This window comes from Mobula hypostoma, chromosome 2 (genome assembly GCF_963921235.1).
Source record: "Mobula hypostoma chromosome 2, sMobHyp1.1, whole genome shotgun sequence".
In the NCBI taxonomy this organism is placed as follows: domain Eukaryota; kingdom Metazoa; phylum Chordata; class Chondrichthyes; order Myliobatiformes; family Myliobatidae; genus Mobula; species Mobula hypostoma.
In genome coordinates this window covers 81,146,319-81,170,596 of record NC_086098.1, presented here as the reverse complement: position 1 = coordinate 81,170,596, position 24,278 = coordinate 81,146,319, and the positions used below count along the sequence as shown (strand labels likewise).

The 24,278-nt window shown below is 45.5% G+C and overlaps 1 protein-coding gene across 2 annotated transcripts in view; it reads right to left on the bottom strand.

The window, feature by feature from the left end:
• The window catches only part of LOC134341426 (potassium voltage-gated channel subfamily KQT member 5-like), a 339,156-nt gene that overhangs the window by 93,540 nt on the left and 221,338 nt on the right, over positions 1-24,278 (bottom strand). For both annotated transcript variants that reach the window (XM_063039282.1, XM_063039289.1), the window contains exon 2: positions 8,179-8,269. In XM_063039282.1, the coding sequence (XP_062895352.1) occupies positions 8,179-8,269 (91 nt within the window). The remainder of the gene's footprint in view (positions 1-8,178; positions 8,270-24,278) is intronic.

The window sequence follows — 24,278 nt, the reverse complement described above, 5'->3', positions numbered from 1 at the left end:
AACTGTAGTCCAAGAACATCATTCTCACATAAGCATCCTTCTTCTCCGGATGAGTAAGAAAGGTACGTAGAACAGTGGCTATCGTGTCGTCTGTCGATCGGTTGTGTCGGTAGGTGAATTGTAGGGGGTCCAGTTTGGGTGGTAGCAAGCTGCAGATGTAGTCCTTGACCAGCCTCTCAAAGCATTTGCTTATTATTGAGTTGAGTGCGACAGGACGCCAGTCGTGCAGGCATGTTACCTTGGTCTGTTTTTGGTACAGGGACAATGGTGGATAATTTGAAGCAGGTATTCTGAAGCAGAAAGATGACTTCTTCCCTGTGGGTCACCTCGTTATTGTTTGAGATTAGGCCAATCAATGTAGTGCTGTCAGCAAATTTAGTTAGCAGGTTGGAGCTGTGGGTTGCCACACAGTCATGGGTATACAGGGAGTCTACATTAGGCACTCTTCAGGTATTCTAAAGGTATGTTGAGAGCAAAAGGATTGCTAGGGATAAAATTAGTCCTCTGGAAGACTAGAATGGTAATCCATGTGTGAAGCCAAAACAGATGGAGATGAATTCCTGCACAGAGGTGAGGCAAAGCAGCGTCGACTTCATGGATCCAGTATAGAAGAGGAGGTGTTGCTACCCTGAGGCAAATCAGGGTGGATAAATCCCCATGCCTGACAAGTTGTTCCCTTGGCTCCTTTGGGAAGCAAGTGCAGAAGCTGCCGGGGCCCTAGCAGAGATATTTAAAATATCCTTAGTGACGGGAGAGGTACCAGAGGATTGGAGGATAACCAGTGTTGTTCCGCTGTTTAAAAAAGGCTCTAAACAGAAACCTGGAAATTATAGGCCGCTGAGTCTGACATCAGTTATTGGAAGATATTCTAAAGGACCGGATATACAAGTATTTGGATAGAAATAGACAGATTAGGTATAGTCAGCGTGGCTTCATATGTGGTAGGTCATGTCTGACCAAATTTATAGAATTTTTTGAGGGTTACCAGGAAAGTGGATGTACTTTGGTAAGGCATTTCACAAGGTCCTGTCTGGGAAGCTGGTCAAGAAGGTTCAATCACTCGGCATTCAGGATGAGGTAGTAAATTGGATTAGACATTGGTTTTGTGGGAGAAGCCAGAGAGTGGTAGTAGAAGGTTGCCTCTCTGACTGGAGGCCTGTGACTAGTGGAGATTCTGCAGGGATCGGCGCTGGGTCCTTTGTTGTTTGCATCTATATCAATGATCTGGATGATAATGTGGTTAACTGGATCAGCAAGTTTGCTGATAACACCAAGATTGGGGGTATAGCGGACAGTCAGGAAGGCCACCATGGCTTGCAGAGGGATCTGCATCCGCTGGAAAATTGGGCTGAAAAATGGCAGATGCAATTTAATGCAGATGTACGAGGTTTTTCACTTCAGTAGGCCCAACCAGGGTAGGTCATAGTTAATGAATGGTAGGACACTCAGGAGTGTGGTAGAACAAAGGGTTCTGGGAATACAGGTACATAATTCTTTGAAAGTGGCATCTCAGGTAGATAGGGTCGTAAAGAGAGCTTTTAGTACATTGGCTTTTATGAATTGAAGTATCGAATACAGAAGATGGGATGTTGTGTTGCAGTTGTACAAGACGTCGGTGAGACCTAATTTGGTGTATTATGTGCAGTTTTGGTTACTTACCTACAGGAAAGATTTAAACAAGGTTAAGAGTGCAGAAAAAATATTTACAAGGATGTTGCTGGGTCTGGAGGACCTAAGTTATAAGAAAAGATTGAATAGATTCAGACTATATTCTTTAGAACATAGAACAGGAGATATGATAGAGGTATGCAAATAATGAGGAGGATAGACATGGTAAATGTAAACACGAGGAATTCTGCAGATGCTGGAAATTCAAGCAACACACATCAAAGTTGCTGGTGAACGCAGCAGGCCAGGCAGCATCTCTAGGAAGAGGTAAAGATGAAGCCACACTCAGGTTGGAGGAACAACACCTTATATTCCGTCTGGGTAGCCGCCAACCTGATGGCATGAACATTGACTTCTCTAACTTCCGCTAATGCCCCACCTCCCCCTCGTACCCCATCCGTTATTTATTTATATACACACATTCTTTCTCTCACTCTCCTTTATCTCCCTCTGTCCCTCTGACTATACTCCTTACCCACCCTCTGGGTTTTTCCCCCCTCCCCCTTTTCCTAGAGATGTACCTCTTCCTAGAGATGGTAAACGTAAGCTGTTTTTTCCACTGAGGTTGGGTGGGGCTACAACCAGAGATCATAACTCAAGGGAGAAAGCTGAGAAGTTTAAGGGGAACATGAGTTATTGGAGGGAGTACTAAGAGACAGAATCTACAAGCATTTGGATAGACAGGGACTTATTAGGGAGAGTCAACATGGCTTTGTGCGTGGTAGGTCATGTTTGACCAATCTATTGGAGTTTTTCGAGGAGGTTACCAGGAAAGTGGATGAAGGGAAGGCAGTGGATATTGTCTGCATGGACTTCAGTAAGGCCTTTGACAAGGTCCCGCATGGGAGGTTAGTTAGGAAAATTCAGTCGCTAGGTCTACATGGAGAGGTGGTAAATTGGATTAGTATTGGCTCAATGGTAGAAACCAAAGAGTGGTAGTAGAGAATTGCTTCTCCGAGTGGAGGCCTGTGACTAGTGGTGTGCCACAAGGATCAGTGCTGGGTCCATTGTTATTTGTCATCTATATCAATGATCTGGATGATAATGTGGTAAATTGGATCAGCAAATTTGCTGATGATCTGAAGATTAGAGGTGTAGTAGACAGTGAGGAAGGTTTTCAGAGCCTGCAGAGAGACTTAGACCAGCTGGAAAAATGGGCTGAAAAATGGCAGATGGAGGTTAATACAGACAAGTGTGAGGTATTGCACGTTGGAAGGACAAACCAAGGTAGAACATACAGGGTTAATGGTAAGGCACTGAGGAGTGCAGTAGAACAGAGGGATCTGGGAATACAGATATAAAATTCCCTAAAAGTGGCGTCACAGGTAGATAGGGTTGTAAAGAGAGCTTTTGGTACATTAGCCTTTATTAATCAAAGTATTGCAAAGTATTGAGTATAAGAGCTGGAATGTTATGATGAGGTTGTATAAGGCATTGGTGAGGCCGAATCTGGAGTATTGTGTTCAGTTTTGGTCACCAAATTACAGGAAGGTTATTAATAAGGTTGAAAGAGTGCAGAGGAAGTTTACAGGGATGTAGCCAGGACTTGAAAAACTCAGTTACAGAGAAAGGTTGAATAGGTTAGGACTTTATTCCCTGGAGCGTAGAAGAATGAGGGGAGATTTGATAGAGGTATATAAAGTTATGATGGGTATAGATAGAGTGAATGCAAGCAGGCTTTTTCCACTGAGGCAAGGGGAGAAAAAAACCATAGGACATGGGTTAAGGGTGAGGGGGGAAAAGTTTAAAGGGAACATTGGGGGGGCTTCTTCACACAGAGAGTGGTGGGAGTATGGAATGAGCTGCCAGACGAGGTGGTAAATGTGGGTTCTTTTTTAACATTTAAGATTAAATTGGACAGGTACATGGATGGGAGGTGTATGGAGGGATATGGTCCGTGTGCAGGTCAGTGGGACTAGGCAGAAAATGGTTCGGCACAGCCAAGAAGGGCCAAAAGGCCTGTTTCTGTGCTGTAGTTTTTCTATGGTTTCTATGGTTTCTATGAGGGCAAACTTCTTCACTCAGAGGGTCATGAGAGTGTGGAATGAGCTGCCAGCACAAGTGGTGCATGCGAGCTCGATTTCAATGTTTAAGAGAAATCTGGATAGGTAGGTGTATGGATAGTAGGGATATGGAGAGCTATGGTCCTGGTGCAGGTTGATGGGAGGAGGCAGCTTAAATGGTTTTGGCATGGACTAGATGGGCCAAAGGGCCAGTTTCACTGCTGTGCTTCTCTAGAACTCAATGACTCTAAACACAATAAAATCAATGAAAAATTGTACACAACAAGATGGAGAACCAATGTGCAAAAGACAACAAACTGTGCAAATACAAAAAGAAAAGAAGCAAAATAATAATGATAAATAAATAAGCAATAAATATTGAGAACATGAGATGAAGATTCCATATGTTTTGGGGACAGTCCAGTATTGGGATGAGCAAAGTTGAATGAAGCTTTTCCCTTTGATTCAAGAGCTTGATGGTTGAAGGGTAATAACTGTTTCTGAACCTGGGGGTGTGGGTCCTGAGGCCCCTGTACCTCTTTCCTAATGGCAGCAGCCAGAAGAGAACATGGCCTGGATGGTGGAGGTCCTTGATGATGGATACTGCTGTCCTGTGCAGTGCTCCATGTAGATGTGCTCAGTGGTAGGGAGGGTTTTATCCATAATGTTTGTAGGCTTTAATAGTAGTAGGTACCTACTACTGTTTTGTAGGCTTTTCCATTTAAGGGCATTGGTGTTTCCACACCAGGTCGTGATGGAACCAGTCACTACACACCTATAGAAGTTTGTCAAAGTTAGAGATGACTTGCCGAATCTTCACAAACTTCTAAAGAAGTAGGGTCACTGCTGTGCTTTCTTTTTAATATCACTAACATGCTGAACCCAGGACAGATCCTCTGAAGTGATAATGCCAAGGAATTTAAAGTTGCTGACCCTCTCCTCTTTTGATCTCCCGATGAGGAATGGCTTATGGACCTTTGGTTTCCTCATCTTGTAGTCAATAATCAGCTCTTTGTTTTTGCTGACATTGAGTAAGAGGTTGTTGTTGTGGTACTATTCAATCAGATTTTTAATTTCCCTCCTCCCTGCTGATTCATCACCACCTTTGATTCAACCAATGACACTGGTGTTGTCAGCAAACTTAAATATGGCATTGAAGCTGTGGTTAGCCTCACAATCATAAGTTTCTGAGATAATCAAACCACCCCGTCTGCCACTAACAATTATTCCGTGGTCAGAGTTACTTTCGTCACATTTCTTCCCCTTTCGAATCTTTGGTCTGAACAACAACTGAATCTCATGACCATGCCTGCATGCTTCTATGGGTTGAGTTGCTGCCACATGATTTGCTGATTTAAATATTTGCATTAACTAGCAGGTGTACAGGTGTACCTAATAAAGTGGCAGTTGAGTGTCTAAAATACAGATGTGACCATTTACTGCTCCTCAGTCTCATATCATTCTTCAAAAAGGTGATAGGGGGTGGTTCACACTTCTGTCAAGCTGCACTTACTCACCTGTGACCTGCTTACTTTGTGGCCCTTTGTTCCAGTGTCACTTTGGTTTTACTGATATCATTTCTGTGATTTTGTTGTGTCAAGGGTGCTAAAGTCAAAGTAAATACTGTCAAAGAACGCATATGTCACCATATTCTACCTTGAGATTCATTTTCTTGCAGGCATTCACAGTAGGATAAAGAAATACAACAGAGTCATTGAAATTCTACCCACAACCGAAGACTGACAAACAACCATTGTGCAAAAGAAGACAACCTGTGCCATATACTGTAATTATAGTGTGCTCCTAGTGGATGGTGAACAGCTATGATGGCTGTGGGAACACAGGAAGTAGAGGAGGATTTATGAATATGCAAGATGTCAAGGAGTGATGCATGCATGCAGTACCTGAGAAACAAGAAGATGGTGGAAATGTGAATGGTTGACAGGTGTGAGTGATGGATGTGCAGATGAATGGTTTGAGGCTTTATTAATTGCTGATGGATCTGAGTTATTAATAGTTATTGAGTGTGACTGATGGGTGAATGTGCGAGTGATGTCAGTAGTAATTTTATACAAATATAATACTAATTTTTTGGTTCACTGCCACAATCCAGTTTCTTCAACCTGCTGTCCAATTTTGGCCCTTAACAGTTGTACTAGGTTTATAGCTGCCTTGATTTCAGGTTTGACAAGCCACTAAAAATATACAGTTAAAATGCGATGAACATTGCCCCCAATCATATTGTCAGGTTGTGTTGGTTGTTAACTAAACCGATGCATTTCGCTGTATGTTTCGATGTGCATGTGATAAATAAATGATTCTGATTTTCACTGTGAGCTCAGGAAGGAAACGTTCACAGTCTCTTCCCTTCTTTTTCTTTATTTATTTACAGATAGTAGTGCAATAACTCAAGTTGTGTATGATGTTCTCCTAAGGGGTTGTCTATTAGGTCTTCTGATGGATGTAGAGACCAATCCAGGATCCACATATTCTGATGCAACGTGGGACTAGGGGCTTACAGAGCTCATAATCCCGCCCACCTCACCACATTTTGATCGCTCCGGGATTTAATCCGGGATGTTAGGGTGGATTTCCTTAATGGAGAATGCCTGTGCGTGACTTTGTTTCACATGGGGAGGCTGATGCATGGGCAGCCACCACACGGTCCTTGGCAGATGGGGGCCAGGGTGCAGTGGTATATAAGGCAAGACAACACTCACAACACGCTGGAGGAACTCAACAGGTTGGGCAGCATCCGTGGAAACAATCAGTCAACGTTTTGGGCCGGGACCCTTCATCAGGACTGTAGAGGGAAGGGGCAGAGGCCCTATAAAGAAGGTTGGGGGGAGGGTGGGAAGGAGAAGGCTGGTAGGTTCCAGGTGAAAAACCAGTAAGGGGAAAGATAAAGGGGTGGGAGAGGGAGGTGATAGGCAGGAAAAGTGAAGAAGAAATAGGGGAAAACACAATGGGTAGTAGAAGGAGGCGGAACCAGGAGGGAGGAACCACCAGCCTCCGGATCCAGCACATTATCCTCCGCAACTTCCACCACCTTCAACAGGACCCCACCACTAAGCACATCTTTCCCTCTCCACCCCCTCTACTTTCTGCAGGGATTGGTCCCTCCGCGACTCCCTGATCCACACGTCCCTCCCCATGGATCTCCCATCCGGCACTTATCCCTGTAAGCGCAAGTGCTACACCCGTCCCTACACCTCCTCTCTTGCCACCATTCAGGGCCCCAAACAGTCCTTCCAAGTGAAGCAACACTTCACTTGTGAGTCTGTTGGGGTCATCTATTGCATCCAGTGCTCCCAGTGCGGTCTCCTCTACATCGGTGAAACCCGACGTAGATTGGGGGACCGCTTCGTCGAGCACCTCCGCTCCATCCGCCAAACAGACAGGATCTCCCAGTAGCCACCCACTTCAACTCTGCTTCCCACTCCCATTCGGATATGTCCATACATGGCCTCCTCTACTGCCATGATGAGGCTAAACTCAGGTTGGAGGAGCAACACCTCATATACCATCTGGGTAGTCTCCTGCCCCTTGATATGAACATAGAATTCTTCAATTTCCAGTAATTCCCTCCCCCTCCCTTCCCCTATCCCTATGTCACTCTGCCCCCTCCCCAGCTGCCTATCACCTCCCTCATAGTTCCGCCTCCTTCTACTACCCATTGTGTTTTCCCCTATTTCTTCTTCACCTTTCCTGCCTATCACCTCCCTCTCCCACCCCTTTATCTTTCCCCTTACTGGTTTTTCACCTGGAACCTACCAGCCTTCTCCATCCCACCCTCCCCCCACCTTCTTTATAGGGCCTCTGCCCCTTCCCTCTACAGTCCTGACGAAGGGTTCCGGCCCGAAACGTTGACTGATCGTTCCCACGGATGCTGCCTGACCTGCTTATTTCCTCCAGTGTGTTGTGAGTATTGCTTTGACCCCAGCATCTGCAGAGTATTTTGTATTATGTAAGCCAAGATGACTGGGGATCATTCACTGCTCCAGCCCTCCTCCAGCCTTTCTCCGTCACAACCAGCTGCACTTCTGAGGTCTTGGCTGGATCGCTCTTTGCCCGAGACTCTCCCTTGACCTTACGCCATGGGTGGCCCCAGCAGGTGCTAAATGACAGATGACTAAACTCCAAATGGCATCTGTCCTGGGTTTTCAGGAACTCACAAGCCTCTGCAGTACAACAGGATGACAGCCCTCAAAGAGATACAGCACGGTAACAGGCCCTTCCAGTCCAAAGGGCCTGTGCTGCCCAGGCACACCCAGTCCACCTGCTCACCTCTGCTTCTTTGGAATGTCGGGGGGAACTGCAGCACCAGTGGGAACACATGCACTCAGGGAGAATGTACAAACCCCTCGCCGACGGTGGCGGGAATTGAACTCGGATCGCTGGTCAGAAGGATTTGATGATCCTGCTGTCCACGCACGCACAGTGGATTCAGTGATCTGTAACTGAATTCTCCCCGCCCATGAGAAAGAATTTAATATGAGGCTCTCACCAGGATGAAGAGACAGTGTGAAGCGAGAATGGCGTGTTCCGGGATTGTAGAGAGCACAGACAGAACCAAACAGCCAAAGACCAGCAGGAACCTGTCAATAAAAAGAGGAATCAGTCAGAAAAATGGCTAGTTAGGGGAGGGCTGCGGCTGGAGGGCGTCAGTCAGAGGGAATGTTGACAGCTGGGGGGGTGGGGGCCAGCCTGGTTGGGACTGAGCACAGTTGAAGTGGTTGAGTACAGTACTGGAAATTATTAGATAAAAGATTAAATAAAGAGGAACTTTAGTTTTATTTGTCATATGTAAGTGAAACACATTGTATTAAATCAGCGAGGATTGTGCTGGGAGGCTGCCCACAAGTATCGCCATGCTTAAAGTGCCACATAGCATGCTCTCAACTTTCTGACCATAGCCGTCCATCTTTAGAATGTGGGAGGATACCGGAGCACCCATAGAAAACTCATACAGTCATGAGGAGAACATACAAACTCCTTATAGAGAGCAATGGGATCGAACCCTGATCGTTTATCGCTGTAAAGTGATTGCACTGACCACTACAGCACCATGCAATGGAATGGAGAAAGAGGATTTGAAACCTCAGAGCGAGTGATCGGAGGAGTCCTTGCTAGCGTCATCCCTCTGTTTGACACAACTAACCTGCTGAACAGAAAATGAAAAATTAAAGCACAAGATTTTATTAAATATTAAAATATCAAGCCATGATTGGCATCTTGGGATCAAGTGCAGAGTTGGAGGCCCGACGTCTGGAAGTTTGAGAATTCAGGGATAAGGACTGAAGGCCCAGAGGCAGCCTCTCCTGGGGTTGGCGGCCTATCTGGGTGTGTGAGGGATCGCAAAGAGGCTTAGTTTGCTGTTGTCTTGTTTTGTTGTTGTTGCTGCTACTCCTGCTGTTCTGCTGAATATTGTAGCTGTGCTATGTTGGTGCCAAAATGTATGGTGACACGGGCTGTCTCCAGCACATCTTTGTTGATTCAAAGTCCAAGTCAAAGTAATTTAGTTATCAAAGTACATATATGTCATCACATGCTACCTTGAGATTCATTTTCTTGCAGGCGTTCACAAGAAAAGAAAATAAATACAATAGAATTTATGAAAATCTATACATAAATGAAGATTGACAAATGACAAAAGAAAACAGATTGTGTAAATAAAAAAAATAATACTGAGAATATGAGTTTTTGACTCCTTGAAAGTGAGTCTGTAGGTCCAAGCAAAACACACACAAAATGCTGGAGGAACTCAGCAGGCTAGGCAGCATCTATGGAAATGCGTAAACAATCAATGTTTAGGGCCAAGACCCTTCATCAGGACTCCTAGAATCAGTTCAGAGTTGTGGTGAGTGATGTTATCCACACTGGCTCCGGAGCCTGATGGTTGTAGGGTAATAACTGTTCCTGAAACTAATGGTGTGGGACCAAAGGCTTCTGTACCTCCTACCTGATACATTTCCAAATAACACATTTCACTTTATGTTTCAATGCACATGTGACAAATAAATCAAAATCTGAATCTGAATCTGACTCTGAATTTGCTGATTCTGGGTACAGTTTTACTTTAGCAATTGCGCAAGTGCACTTGAACTGAATTTTGAAGCTGACCTTTACTTTGAAATTACAGTAAAAATATTGCCATAAGGAGATAGTGAGCAAACTTCAACTTTCAAATGTATTAGCTTTATTCACCATCTACATTTGCATGTATTAAGTATTTGTCATGGTGTGTTGGAGTGCCATGCAACAAAAAACTACAATGTTCAACAATTATATAGAATAACAAATTATACAAAAAATAAAGTTAGAGGTTAAGGTATGGATATGGAATAAAATGTGCATAAATACATAAATACCAGCATGTAACCAGCATTATTACAGTGCAGTGTAGTGACTGAGGTAATAAATAGAGGGGGTGGGGAGGAGTGAGATTGGTTGATCAGATTAACTACCTGGGGGAAGAAATTTTTAAGATGGCATGAAGTTCTTGTTTTAATAGCTATAGTTCTTTTCAGAAGGGAGCTTTTGGAAAAGATTCACATTTGCAAATTCCACTGAATTTTAGAAATCGTCATGAGCTGAATCAGCAGACTCTCAGTACATATGCAAAACCCTTTACTCTGAAATTGCTCTGAGAACTGTCTACACCTGGAGTGTTGGTTTAGTGCAAACCCAGACCAGTATCCATGTGAAACAAAGATTTCGGTATTTTGGTATCGGTTTATCATTGTCACATGTACTGAGAACCAGTGAAAGGCTTGTCTTGCATACTGTTCATTCACATCAAGTCATTACACGGTACATTGAGCTAGAATAAGGTAAAACAATAACAACAACAAATAAAGTGTAAGAGCTGCCGAGAACAATGCAGTGCAGGTAAACAATAAAGTGCAAGATCATAACCAGGCACATTATGCGGCCGAGTCCATCTTTTATTTTGACTTTACGGTAACAGGTCTTTCTGGCTCGATAAGCCTGCACAGCCCATTAACACCCATGTGATCTATTAGCCTTTTGGATGGTGGGAGGAATCCAGATCATCCTGAGGAAACCCATGCAGTCAGGGGGAGAATGTACCAACTCTTTACAGGCCTGTGGCACTGTAAGAGTGTTACACTAACTGATACGTGACTGTGACGCCCCAAGAGGTCCATTCAGGAATCTGATAACAGCAGGGTAGAAGCTGTACTTGAAGCTGGTGGAATGTGCTTTCTCTTAACTGATGGGAGAGAGAATGTCCAGGGTGGGTTGGGTCTTTGATTAATGCTGGCTGCTTTACAGATGCAGCAGGAAATATAGACATGGAGGGGAGACTGGTTCCCGTGATGTGCTGAGCTGTGTCCACAGCTCTCTGCAGCTTGACGTACAGAACAGTTGCGTACCAACTAACTATGCATCCATACAGAACGCTATGTATAGTGCATCAATAAAACTGATGTTTTTATTGTATCTTGACACATGTGACAATAATAAACCAGTTACCAAAGTCTGTGTGGGTCTAGTAGCTTATGAGATGCATTATAAAAAAGCTGTTTATCCATATTGATTGTACATCCTAATACTAGAGATTGAACCACACAACTGAAAGATCCAATGTCTGAGCTAGTTTCTCACTGTGAAGAACAATGGTCCAACAAGTGGCAAGCTCTGTATGTGTGTGCAGTTTTGATTAACGAAAGAGATTCTGCAGATGCTGGAAATCCAGAGTAGCACACACAAAATTCTGGAGGACCCCAGCAAGTCAAGCAGCATCTATGGAGAGGAATAAACCGTTTCGAGGTTGAAGCGGGGAGGTGATAGGTGAAAAAGATAAAGTGCTGAGTAAGAATGATTCTGATAGGAGAGGAGAGTGAACTGTCAGAGAAAGAGAAGGAGGATGGGAACCAGAGGGAGGCAATGGGCAGGTGAGAAGAACAGAAGAATTAAGAGGGTAACCAGAATGAGGAATGGAAAAATGAGAAGGAAGGAGGAGGGAGAAATTACCAGAAATTAGAGAAAGCAATGCCAATGTCATCAGGTTGGAGGCTACCCGGTTGAAATATAAGCTGTTGCTCCTTCATCCTGAGTTTGGCCTCATCATGGCAGTAGAGGAGGCCATGGTCAGATTTGTCAGAATGTAAACAGAAGTTGATTTGAAGTGGGTAGCCACTGTTATTGGCAGCAGGCAGCGTGAAGGTGCTCAACAGAGTGGTTCCCCCAATCTGTGTTGGAATTCACTGACGTAAGGAAGGCTACACCAAGAGCACTGGATACGATAGATGACCCCAACAGACTTGCAGGTAAAGCGTCACCTGTTTGTGGCCTTGAATTGTGGTGAGGGAGAATGGTAGGGGCATCCAGATTGCAAGGATGAGCGCCAAGATAGAAATCAGTGGGGTGGGATGAATGGACAAAGGAGTCACTTACAGAAAGATTCCTATGCAAGGCGAAGAACGGATGGGGGGGGCGTATTGGCAGAAAAGATATGTTTTGTTGCTTTGTGGTAGGATCCTATTGGAGATGGCAGAAGTTATGGAGAATAATGTGCTGTCACTGTGGCTCGTGGGGTTGCAGGAAAGGACAAAGGGAACTCTACTCTTGTTATGATGGTGGGAGGATGGCGTGAGGATGTCTGGGAAATGGAGGAAATGTGGGTGAGGGCAGTAATGATGGTGGCGGAAGGGAAACCCTGTTCTTTGAAAAAAAGAGGACATAGATCTTTTGGAATGGAAAGCCTCACTCTAAGAACAGATGTGGTAGAGACAGAGGAAGAACTGAGAGAAGGGAATACTGTAGCATTTTTACAAGTGAGAGGGTGGGAAGAGTATAGTCAAGATAAATGTGAGAGTCAATTGGTTTGTAAAAGATGCCAGTAGATCGAGAGCCGAACATAGAGAGATTAGAAAGGGTGAAGAAATGTCAGAGAAGGACCAAATAAATTTGAGAGCATGGTGGAAGTTCGGGGTCAAAGTTGATGAAATTGGGTGCAGGAAGCAGCACCAATGCAGTCACTGGTGAAGCAGAGGAAAAGCTGGGGTGTGTTACCAGTCACCAGGAACTCTACAGATGCTGGAAATTCAAGCAACACACACAAAAAATGCTGGTGAACACAGCAGGCCATGCAGCATCTCTAGGAAGAGATACAGTCGACGTTTCAGGCCGAGACCCTTCGTCAGGACTAACTGAAAGAAGAGAGAGTAAGAGATTTGAAAGTTGGAGGGGGTGGGGGAGATCCGAAATGATAGGAGAAGACAGGAGGGGAGGGATGGAGCCAAGAGCTGGAGAAGGGAGAGGATCATGGGCCGGGAAGCCTGGGGAGAAAGAGAAGGGGGGAGGGGAGCCTAGAGGGTGGAGAGCAGGCAAGGAGTTATAGTGAGAGGGACAGAGGGAGAAAAAAGAGAGAGAGGGAGAAAAAATAAAAAAAAATAAATAAATACATAAGGGATGGGGTGTGAAGGGGCGGAGGGGCATTAACGGAAGTTAGAGAAGTCAATATTCATGCCATCAGGTTGGAGGCTACCCAGATGGAATATAAGGTGTTGTTCCTCCAACCTGAGTGTGGCTTCATCTTGACAGTAGAGGAGGCCGTGGATAGACGTATCAGAATGGGAATGGGACATGGAATTAAAATGTGTGGCCACTGGGAGATCCTGCTTCCTCTGGTGGGCAGAGCGTAGGTGTTCAGCGAGACGGTCTCCCAGCCTGTGTCAGGTCTCGCCAATATATAGAAGGCCACACCGGGAGCACCGGGCACAGCATATCCCCCTATCCCTTCCCATCGATTTCCCTCCCGGCACTTATCCTTGTAAGCGGAACAAGTGCTACACATGCCCTTACACTTCCTCCCTCACCACCATTCAGGGCCCCAGACAGTCCTTCCAGGTGAGGCGCTACTTCACCCGTGAGTCGGCTGGGGTGATATACTGCGTCCGGTGCTCCCGGTGCGGCCTTCTATTTATTGGCATGACTCGACGCAGACTGGGAGACCATTTTGCTGAACACCTATGCTCTGTCTGCCAGAGAAAGCAAGATCTCCCAGTGGCCACACATTTTAATTCCACGTCCCATTCTCATTCTTATATGTCTATGCACGGCCTCCTCTACTGTCAAGATGAAGCCACACTCTGGTTGGAGGAACAACATCTTATATTCCGTCTGAGTAGCCTCCAACTTGATGGCTTCTCTAACTTCCGTTAATGCCCCTCTGCCCCTTCACACCCCATCCCTTCTTTATTTGTTTAATATATTTTTAGTATGTTTGCACTTAAGAAATTTGGATTTGGACCATCTTTCATTAAATGGATAGAGATAATTTATTCACACCCATCTGCTTCTATTATCACTAATCAGAATATTTCCTCCCCTTTTGCAATTCATTGTGGGACTCATCAAGGCTGCCCCCTCCTCCGTTTTTGTTTGCAGTTATCACTGAGCCACTGGCTGTTAGCATCCGACAGGACCCTTTGATATCTCCCATTGATATGCATGGACATAAACAGCACCTTTCGTTATACGCTGACGATGTCCTTTTATATATCTCCAGCCCAAAAACATCAACACCCGCCCTTCTGACTCTAATTAATAATTTTGGTAGTTTCTCAGGTTTCTCTATTAATTGGGATAAGAGTGAACTAATGCCAGTCACTGCAGTGGTTAATACAGCATATTTACAGTACATTCCCTTTAAAATAACTTAAGATAATTTTTCCCATCTTGATGTGACTATTACGAAAAACCCAGATGACCTTTTGCGAGTGAATTGGCGAAACAAAGGTGAGCAGGTTAAACGCAATATTGACTTTTGGAAAACCCTTCCAATTTCTTTGGTGGGGAGGGTTAACCCAATCAAGATGATTGTACTGCCTTGATTTCTTCATCTTTTCAAGTCAATTCCATGTTTTATTCCTCTGTCATATTTCAAGCAATTGGATTCAATTATTATACCCTTCATTTGGAATTATAAAGCCATTAGAATGACTAAAAAGCACTTGTCAAAGCCCAAGGAAGCAGGTGGTTTTGTTCTACTGGACGTTACAATGTATTACTGGGCTGCCCACCTATCCATTCTTGCATGGTGGTAAAAAGGCCCACCCTCTACCTCAGACTCGTGCCCAGCATGGTTACTCATCGAGCGAGTGCTTTGTAAGAAGACTTCCCTACCAGCTCTCCTTAATAGCCCCACTGCAGTTGATAAGTCACATTTTAGTAACAGCTTTGTGGTTGGCAGCACTGTAAGAATTTGGAAGCAGATTCAACTACACATTAAGGCCCTAAAAACTTATATTAACACTCTGATTTGTGACAATCATTCCTTTTTGCCTGGCCTGAATGATACTGTTTTTTCTACCTGGAAACAGAGAGGCATCTGTAGTGTAGGTGACCTATATATTAATGGAAACTTTGCCTTATTTGCGCAGTTACAAGCAGTTTACAATATCCCTGAATCCAGTTTATTTAGATATTTACAAATTCAAGATTATGATAGGAAATATATTTGAAGTTTTAGACAAACATGAGTCCTTGGAGGCAATAAATAAATTTGATCCTGTTACTCGTAGTGCGGTATCCTATTTTTATCAGATCCTACATAGTGTAGCTCGGGTGAACACTGCAGGTCTTAAACAGGCATGTGTGGATGAATTGGGTATAGAACTGACAGAGGAGGTCTGGGATGAGTGCTTAAAGAGTATATATGATTGTTCGGTCAACGTCAGACACAGACTTATACAGTTTAAAACAATACATAGACTGCATTACTCCAAAGAAAAGTTGCACAGTTTCTACCCTGATGTTTCACCAGTTTGTAATAGATGTAAATCTGTGAACAGTAACTTGCCACATTCATTCTGGTCATGTTGTAAGCTTTATGCATACTGGAAAAGTATTTTTCACTGTTTCTCTGAGGCTTTTGGGAAGCGGTGGGAACCAGACCAGCTCATAGCCGTCCTTGGAGCAACAAGCTCTCTATCTTCAGCCAGTAAGTATGAGAAAATGGCTGTATTGTCTGGCATGGTGATTGCTAAGCAGTTAATCCTGCAAATGTGGAAAATGGACTCTGTGCCTACGTATGATCTGTGGCTGAGAGAACTGGCAAAGACTTTACATTTGGAGAGACTGAGACTATGTAATGAGGACAGAGGGGACATCTTTGAAAGGATATGGGGCCCTGTATTGGACTTTCTTACGGGGTGAGTACTGAGGTTTTTTGGTGCAGTGCACCTCTGCTGTGTAGGTTTACTTTTGCCTCTATATTTTTTCTCCGTTTTGCTGCTCAATATTTAAATTGATTTTGACAAGGTTGTGGATTTTGTAGATATGCTGTTTTTTTTGTTTATTTGTTTGTAATAAAAAAGAATATGAAATATATTTTGAATATGTTTTTATTTTTTTCTCTCTGTCTTTTTTTTCTCTCTCTGTCCCTCTCACTATAACTCCTTGCCTGCTCTCCACCCTCCGGGCTCCCCTCCTCCCTTCTCTTTCTCCCCAGGTTTCCCATCCCATGATCCTCTCCCTTCTCCAGCTCTTAGATCCACCCCTCCCCTTCTGTCTTCTCCTATCATTTTGGATCTCCCCCTTCCTCTCCCACTTTCAAATCTCTTACTATCTCTTCTTTCAGTTAGTCCTGACAAAGGGTCCCGGCCCGAAACGTCAACTGTACCTCTTCCTATAGATGCTGCCTGGCCTGCTGTGTTCACCAGCATTTTTTCTGTGTGTGTTACCAGTGTAGGCTTAGAACATGGAATCATCCCTTACAGATTCTCCTTTAAATTCAGGCTCCATCTGTAAGTCGAACAGATGGCAAAAGACGTGGTTCAGAGCGGGAGAATGTGACATGAACCGTATTTGGGAAGCTCAGTGCTTAAGTGGTTCATACACTGCGTATTTGCAACAAATATCAAAAATGTTTTACAGTCTTAATCACTCCCCAAGTACTAATATCGAAAATGCACGCATGCTAGTGATTTTGGCAGTGGCTGAGTGGGTAAGCAGACCTTGTCTCTGTTACCCTTGTTGCTCCATGTTACAAGACAGCAGTACTTTATGTAACAAAGTGACTCGGGCCCAAGGCTGGCATACCTACCATATATTGAAAAATTCTAGATAGAGTGGGGAAGTCTAGGACCAGAGGTTACAGATTCAGAATAGAAAGACCATTAGACATAGTGCAGAATTACGCCATTTGGCCCATTGAGTCTGCTCTGCCCTTTGATCATGGTTGATTGTTGGACAGACCCAATCCCCAAGCCAAAAGACTATAAAGCCATGCGATTTAGGAGTCTTATCTGCTATTCAAACATGGGTCATTTATTATCCTTCTCAATCCCATGCTCTGTCTCCTTCCCTTAACTTTTGATGCTCTTACTAATCAAGTACCTATCAACCTCCACTTTAAATATACAAGATGACTTGAGTATATGCTAACCTCTAGCTACCGTGGCCATTGCAGCTAGCTCCGTTTGGCCCATAGCCTTCTAGACATTTACTATCCAATGGAGGCTATTCCTAGCAATGGAGAGATGCTGCTCTTGGCATCTTCTGGACATGTTGGTATTCTGAACAGTGCATGACAAGGTACTCGATCTGCAGACTTATCCCAGGTCACCAGACAAAGCTTTGAGCTAATGCTTTCATGTTGACCATGCCAGATGACCAACATGTAGCTCCTCTAACACTTTATCTCTCAGCTTGGATGGTACAACAATTCTTAATACCCACATAATGCATCCTCCATCAAGGGCAAGTTCATCCCTGCACAAAGCCCAATTTAACTGGTTTGGTTGGAGCAGTCAAACTTCTAAGCAAACTTTCCACCTATTACACTCAGTAACACTGGCATTCATTTTTCATTGGCTATTTTATTTGCTTCAAAATACTACTCAATTCACTCAGTATTCATGAACCAGATCTCTTGTGTAATCAAACACATCCATCTTTGATTACAAGATGGCCAAGCATTTCTGATTATTTATTTATGTATGTATGTATGTATGTATGTATGTATGTATTAGCACCCAGAACACATTATTCGTGAACCCATTAACTTTGTCAATTTCCTGTCTTTTTTTAAAACTCAAATGTCGTGCTACACTTCAACAGGTGGGTAGTCATTTTGGGTTTGTTTAATACCTCTTTGTTGCCACTGTTATGTTTTACAACTTCATAAACCGATCAAAAGAAGAACACGGGACTGGGAATAAGTGTATCTATTCTTTGTTTTTACGTTTAATAAGGTGTGCTCTAATGACACAATGGCATAATAACATATGCCCATCACATTGTTACAAGGGGCACTGGGAGGAGACCCAATTGCAAGACACAGACACTGCAGTTCCAGGAACAGGACAAGGTTTATCAAGAGAGCAAGGGAAGGCAGGAAGAAACAATGCTGGACATGGACACAGGCCCTGGACAAGACAAGGACACCGGGCCTGGGCTAGGACTAAGACTAAGAAAGTGAGATCAGGACGAGGAACTAGGAACTAGGAGCCTGGGCTAGGAACTCGGAACTCCGGAACCAGAGCCTGGACAAGGACCCGGAACCAGGGTCTTGGTTGGGACTCAGAACCTGGGTCTTGACTTGGAACCAGAACCCGGGACTAGGCTAGGACTTGGGACTAGTATCTTGGCAAGGACAGAACGTGGCTACAGGACAGGATGAGGAATCTCCAGCACCAGGCTGGGCAAGGTAGTCCTGGGCTAGATTTGGCTCAGCTCTTGGACTCGGCTTGGTTAGGCTCTTTGGTACGGAGCCGGGACTCCTCCTAGGACGCAGGGCCGGGACCCTTTCTAGGATTCAGGGCCGGGACCCTTTCTTGGACGCAGGGCCGGGATGACTGCCGAGGTAAACTATCGAGGTAAACTGTTGAGGATTTGGATGGGGACGATCCAGCACAGGATGAGGAATCTCCAGCACCAGGCTAGGCGAGGTACTCCTGGGCTGGGCGAGGCACCGGAACTGGATGAGGACATGAAGCTCAGAACTTGGACAGGGCTGGAACACGGCATCTGGACTTGGTCTTGGAACACAGGAACTCAGAGCCCTGGACTTGGTCTTGGAACACAGGAACTCAGAGCCTTGGACTTGGTCTTGGAACACAGGAACTCAGAGCCCTGGACTTGGTCTTGGAACACAGGAACTCAGAGCCCTGGACTTGGTCTTGGAACACAGGAACTCAGAGCCCTAGACTTGAACACAGGAACACAGAACAGAGCCGGGATTCCTCCTTGGGGACAGGACATAGGGCCGGGACTCGTACACGGAACACAGAGCCAGGACCCCTCCTTCGGTACAGGACTTAGGGCCGGGGCTCTACACAGAGTCAGGACCCCTCCTTGGGAACAGGACCTAGGACTGGGACTCTTCTTTGACATGGACACTAAACACAGGGACACAAAGAGACAGTTCCAAACTCAACAATAGATAGTTCCTTATCTTGGCGTGGCAAGGCTCCAGTCTCACGCCGGCGGTTGAACTAGACAGTGATTCAGGCGAGGAATTAGGCGAGGTTGCAGGCAGGGTAGCAGACGAAGGTAACAGATGAAGATTACAGACAAAGGTTAGTGCCGAAGTAACTGTTGAGATAAACTGCCAAAGTAACTTCCAGGGATTCAGAGGGAGAGGGGGAGGGGGAGGGAACAGTCCAGCAGCCGAAGCTGAATCCAGGAGCTATTTAAGTAGCCAGCCCAAAACTAGAATCAGGTGCCTCAATTAAGGCACCCAATGGAACAAGGGAAAACAGGAAAACCCAGAATAATGAATAGACAGAATAGTGAACCGGAATACGGACTTCACGGACCAGACCATGACAGTACTCCCCCTCTATGGGAGCCTCCTAGTGATCTAACAGGCTTTCCTGGACTATGGACCACCCGGGCGGGTGGGGGGTTATTCAACAGAAGGGAACCCAGGATGGCGAGAGTTAAATGACAGTGTCTGCGTTGCTGGGTCCATGTATGGCTGGACTGTTCTGTTACAAGGGGGCACTGGGAGGAGACCCAAATGCAAGACACAGACACTGCAGTTCTAGGAACAGGACAAGGTTTATCAAGAAAGCAAGGGAAGTCAGGAAGAAACGATGCTGGACATGGACACAGGCCCTGGACGAGACAAGGACACCGGGCCTGGGCTAGGACTAAGACTAGGAAAGTGGGACCAGGACAAGGAGCTAGGAGCCTGGGCTAGGAACTTAGAACTCCAGAACCAGAGCCTGGACAAGGACCCGGAACCTGGGTCTTGGTTGGGACTCAGAACCTGGGTATTGACTTGGAACCAGAACCCGGGACTAGGCTAGGACTTGGGACTAGGATCTTGGCAAGGACAGGATGAGGTACCCCAGCACAGGAGGAGGAATCTCCAGCACTGGGCTGGGCGAGGTACTCCTGGGCTGGGCAAGACACATGGACTGGAAGAGGCACCGGAACTGGGTGAGGACATGAAGCTCAGACTTGGACAGGGCTGGAACATGGCACCTGGACTTGGTCTTGGAACACAGGAACACGGACTGGAGCACAGAACACAGAGCTGGAACCCCCTTTTGGGGACAGGACATAGGGCCGGGACTTGTACACAGAACACAGAGCCAGGACCTCTCCTTCGGAACAGGACTTAGGGCAGGGGCTCTACAGAGTCAGGACCCCTCCTTGGGAACAGGACCTAGGACTGGGACTCTTCTTTGACATGGACACTAAACACAGGGACACAAAGAGACAGTTCCAAACTCAACGATAGATCGTTCCTTATCTTGTCGTGGCAAGGCTCCGGTCTCACTCCGGTGGTTGAACTAGATGGTGATACAGGCAAGGTAGCAGGCGAAGGTAACAGACAAAGATTACAGATGAAGGTTAGTGTTGAAGTAACTGTTGAGATAAACTGCCAAAGTAACTGCCAGGGATTCAGATGGGGAGGGGAAAGGAACAGTCCAGTGGCCGTAGCTCTCTCTCTCTCTCTCCATCTTGCTTTACGGCAGTTGGCACCCAGCTTAATGGTGCATTACCTCCACCTTCTACTCCAGAACGTGCAATAGACTTACATTCTAAATCCCTTCACCCAATCTCTCTCTCTCTCTCTCTCTCTCTCTCTCTCTCTCACACACTCACACACACACACACACACACACACACACACACACACACACACACACACACACTTTATCCTCCCATCTTTGGCCATCCTAGTACCCTATACCTGTTTATCCGTCATATCCTGTATAAAAAAAAACCTGTACCCCAGCAGCCGAAGTTGAATCCAGGAGCTATTTATGTAGCCAGCCTGAAACTAGAATCAGGTGCCTCAATTAAGGCACCCAATGGAACAAGGGAAAACCCGGAATAATGAATTGACGGACTGGACCGTGAACTGGAATGCGGACTTCACGGACTGGACCATGGGGAGGGAACGTCGACTCAGACCATGAGAGGCCTGTGTTGGGCATCGTTGACTGAACCATGACACACATACTTCTTAATATAACCTGTAATGATTTATGTAAACAAGGAAAAATGCTTAATCAAACAATATATTTACAATATTACTCAAATATTATTGAAATATTACATACACACAGATTCCTCCCTCTGGAGCATCGAGTCAGGGAGCTGGGCCAGGGTCGATCATTGGGGGATTGTCACTGATTTAGTTTTGAAAGGATACTTGAGGAAATGGATCATTCAATACCATGCCTACCATATGGAGAAAAGCAAGCAAATCTGTGGACAATACTTCCACGAAAACTGCTGGTATAATAGAGATTCATTTCTGTATAATCGTAATAGGACAATTAAATAAATGGCTGTCATTAAATTAGCCGATTAAAGAGCTCCTTACTCTACCATCTGAACTTCAAGAGTGGGACTCCAGCAGAGAACATTTAATGAGGGGCAAGCAATAAGCAATAAAATCACCAGCAGCTGTTCCAAACACAAACAGACATTACATTAACAGCCCCCTCTGGCCCCTTTCACAATCATATCATTTTCTCACTTGTGTCTGTAATCCAGGACCAGGTTATAAACTGTTCAGGGAGTGACTTTTACATATTAGCTGATTGCTGGCTCTCTGATTGACATGAGAGATGAGTCCTTCTGGTCTGTTCCTTCTTGAACAGTCAGAATGTCACTACCAATATATACTACCCCGGTTACTCACCTCACCCCTTTGCAGACCCTGGACTTGCTCAGTTGGTCTGGAGAAAGGTCCTTGTTATAGTTCATCCCAAGGAGATGTGTAAGAGATGACCCTTTGATCTATGGGCTTTTTCTACACACACACACACACACACACACACACACACACACACACACACACACACACACACACACACACACACGCGGACCTCAAGTTCTGTTGAACTTTCAAGATGGCGATGTGGTCTCCATTGAGGTCATGACTCAGACTTAACTACTTATTTGGGTTTTCCTTTTTGGTTTGTCATTTGTAAGGATGGCTTTGGGGACCAAGAGGGGAGTTTAGGGGGTCATATTCAGGTTTAGGGACAGGGATTTGGGGGAATTAGAGGACATGCCAGTGCCCAAGCCTCTGCTTTGTGTTTGAAGGCCAACAGTTAGGAGAGGTCAGATATTGGGTCCACAGACCAGCGAGGAAATTTAGGGTCCCAACATTGGCGAGACCTGAGTTTAAGGCCTCGTTTTTGTGGTCCCGTCATCATAAGTCCAGGGTTCGATGCTGGGAGTTTGGGCTCTTATCCAGGGTCCTCATTCATCATCATCTGCAAATCCTGGGACAATACTGAAGATCAAACCAAAAGGTTGACTGAAGGTGTACATTGAAGCCTGAAAATCAGTCGGAAGTCCAGACCAAAGCCTGAGGTTGATCGGGTCCAGAAGTTGAGGCCTGATGAGCGGAGCCCGTGTCTACAAATCTCTGTGACTCCACTGGGGAAGTCAGGGCCCAGTGTCTGTAAAGCTACGAGTCTGCTGCAGGCAGAAGAAGAAGGCCTGTCCTGGGGTTAAAGGACTGCGTGGGTGGGGGGGGGGTGGAAGGGAGGGAGAAACGAGCTTGTTTCACTCTTGTTGCTTCGTTACATATTCTGTTTTGCTGTGTTCTGTGTTGTTCTGCTGAATATTGCAAACATACTATGCTGGCGCCAGAAAGTGAGGTGACACCTGCTGGCTGCCTCCGGCACATTCTAGTTTGTGTTGGCTGTAGGTTTTGATGTACATTGGATAATAAATGAATCTGAATACATATTTTATCACGAATAAAATTGATCTTTGAAATTAAAAAGGGGCAGTAAGAAGGGCTCTCCCCATCAGATCCTTCCTGCAGGGCCAGGGCCTCACTCCCAATGTATGCTGTTCTTGCGATGGCTGAGGCGTGGATGAGACAATAGCCAACCTCTTCTTAGACTGTGCTTTTGCCAAGATGGCCTGGAAAATGATGCGGTAATCCTTGCCGAGGTTTGTCCTGAGCAGCTGCATAACAGAGGACTCTATGTTCGACGGGCAGTTCCCAGGGACACACACTGAGACAAACATCCATGCGGTGAAAGATGCTCTTTGATCTGCCTGAAACCTGCTGGTCTTCCGGTGTAAGGAGACGTCAAAGGATGAATGCTGCCGACCGGCGCATTCCACGTGCAGGAGTGTGTGCCGAGGGGTGCACTGAACCTCCGAGCTGCCATCATCAAAGGCGCTGTGCAGAAGAGTCACAGTGCGATACCCTGATGCCACAGGGCACTGAGGAGCTGGGTCAATGTCGAACTTACTGATGTGGGCAAAGTCACGTGTGCGCAGGTACAGTGAAAATCCTACCGCAAACAGCATCACAGACGCAGAGCATCAGATAAGCAGCATTCACAGGAACACAGCCGGAACTAAAAAAAAACGAAGCCCACCTTAGTGCAAAGTGAATGAAACGGCCTTAGGTTCAGATTCAGATTTATTTATTTAACCGATTTCTTCCCATATTCCAAAGACATATCAGGCAGCAGGTTAATTGGTCACAGGGGTGCCATTGGACAGTGCGGCCTCATTAGGCTGAAAGGTCCTAATACCGTGCTGTGTCCCGAATAGTAATAGTTATGAGGGCCATAGGTGGGGTAGACAATCTTTTTCCCAGGGTAAAAACATCTAAAACCAGAGGTTATGCATTTAATGTGCGCAGGGGTGGGGGGCATGTTCAAAGGAGATACGTGGCAAGTGTTTTGCACTGGAGTGGAGGGTGCCCGGAATCCACTGCCGGAGGTTGTGAGGGTGGCAGATACACGAGAGGCTTTTAGGTACACGGATGTGCAGAGAATGAAGAGATATGGACCTTGTGTAGGTAAAATAGAATAAGTATTTAATTTCATGCACGTCATCGTGGGCTGAAGGTCCTGTCCCTGTGTGTCACTGTACTATGTTCATAAGCACTAGAGATCTGTAGATGCCGGAAATCCGGAGCAACGCCACACAAAATGCTGGAGGAACTCAGGAAGTCAGGCAGCATCTATGGAGAGGCATAAATAGTCCACATTTTGGGCTGAGACCCTTCATCAGGCCTGAAAAGGATCTGGGAGGAAGCCAGAAAGTTTGGAGGATGGCTGACAGAACTGTTCTATGTTCTTGCAAGGCCGTCTGTCCATGTGCTTTGATGGACAGGAGGCAGCTGTTGTT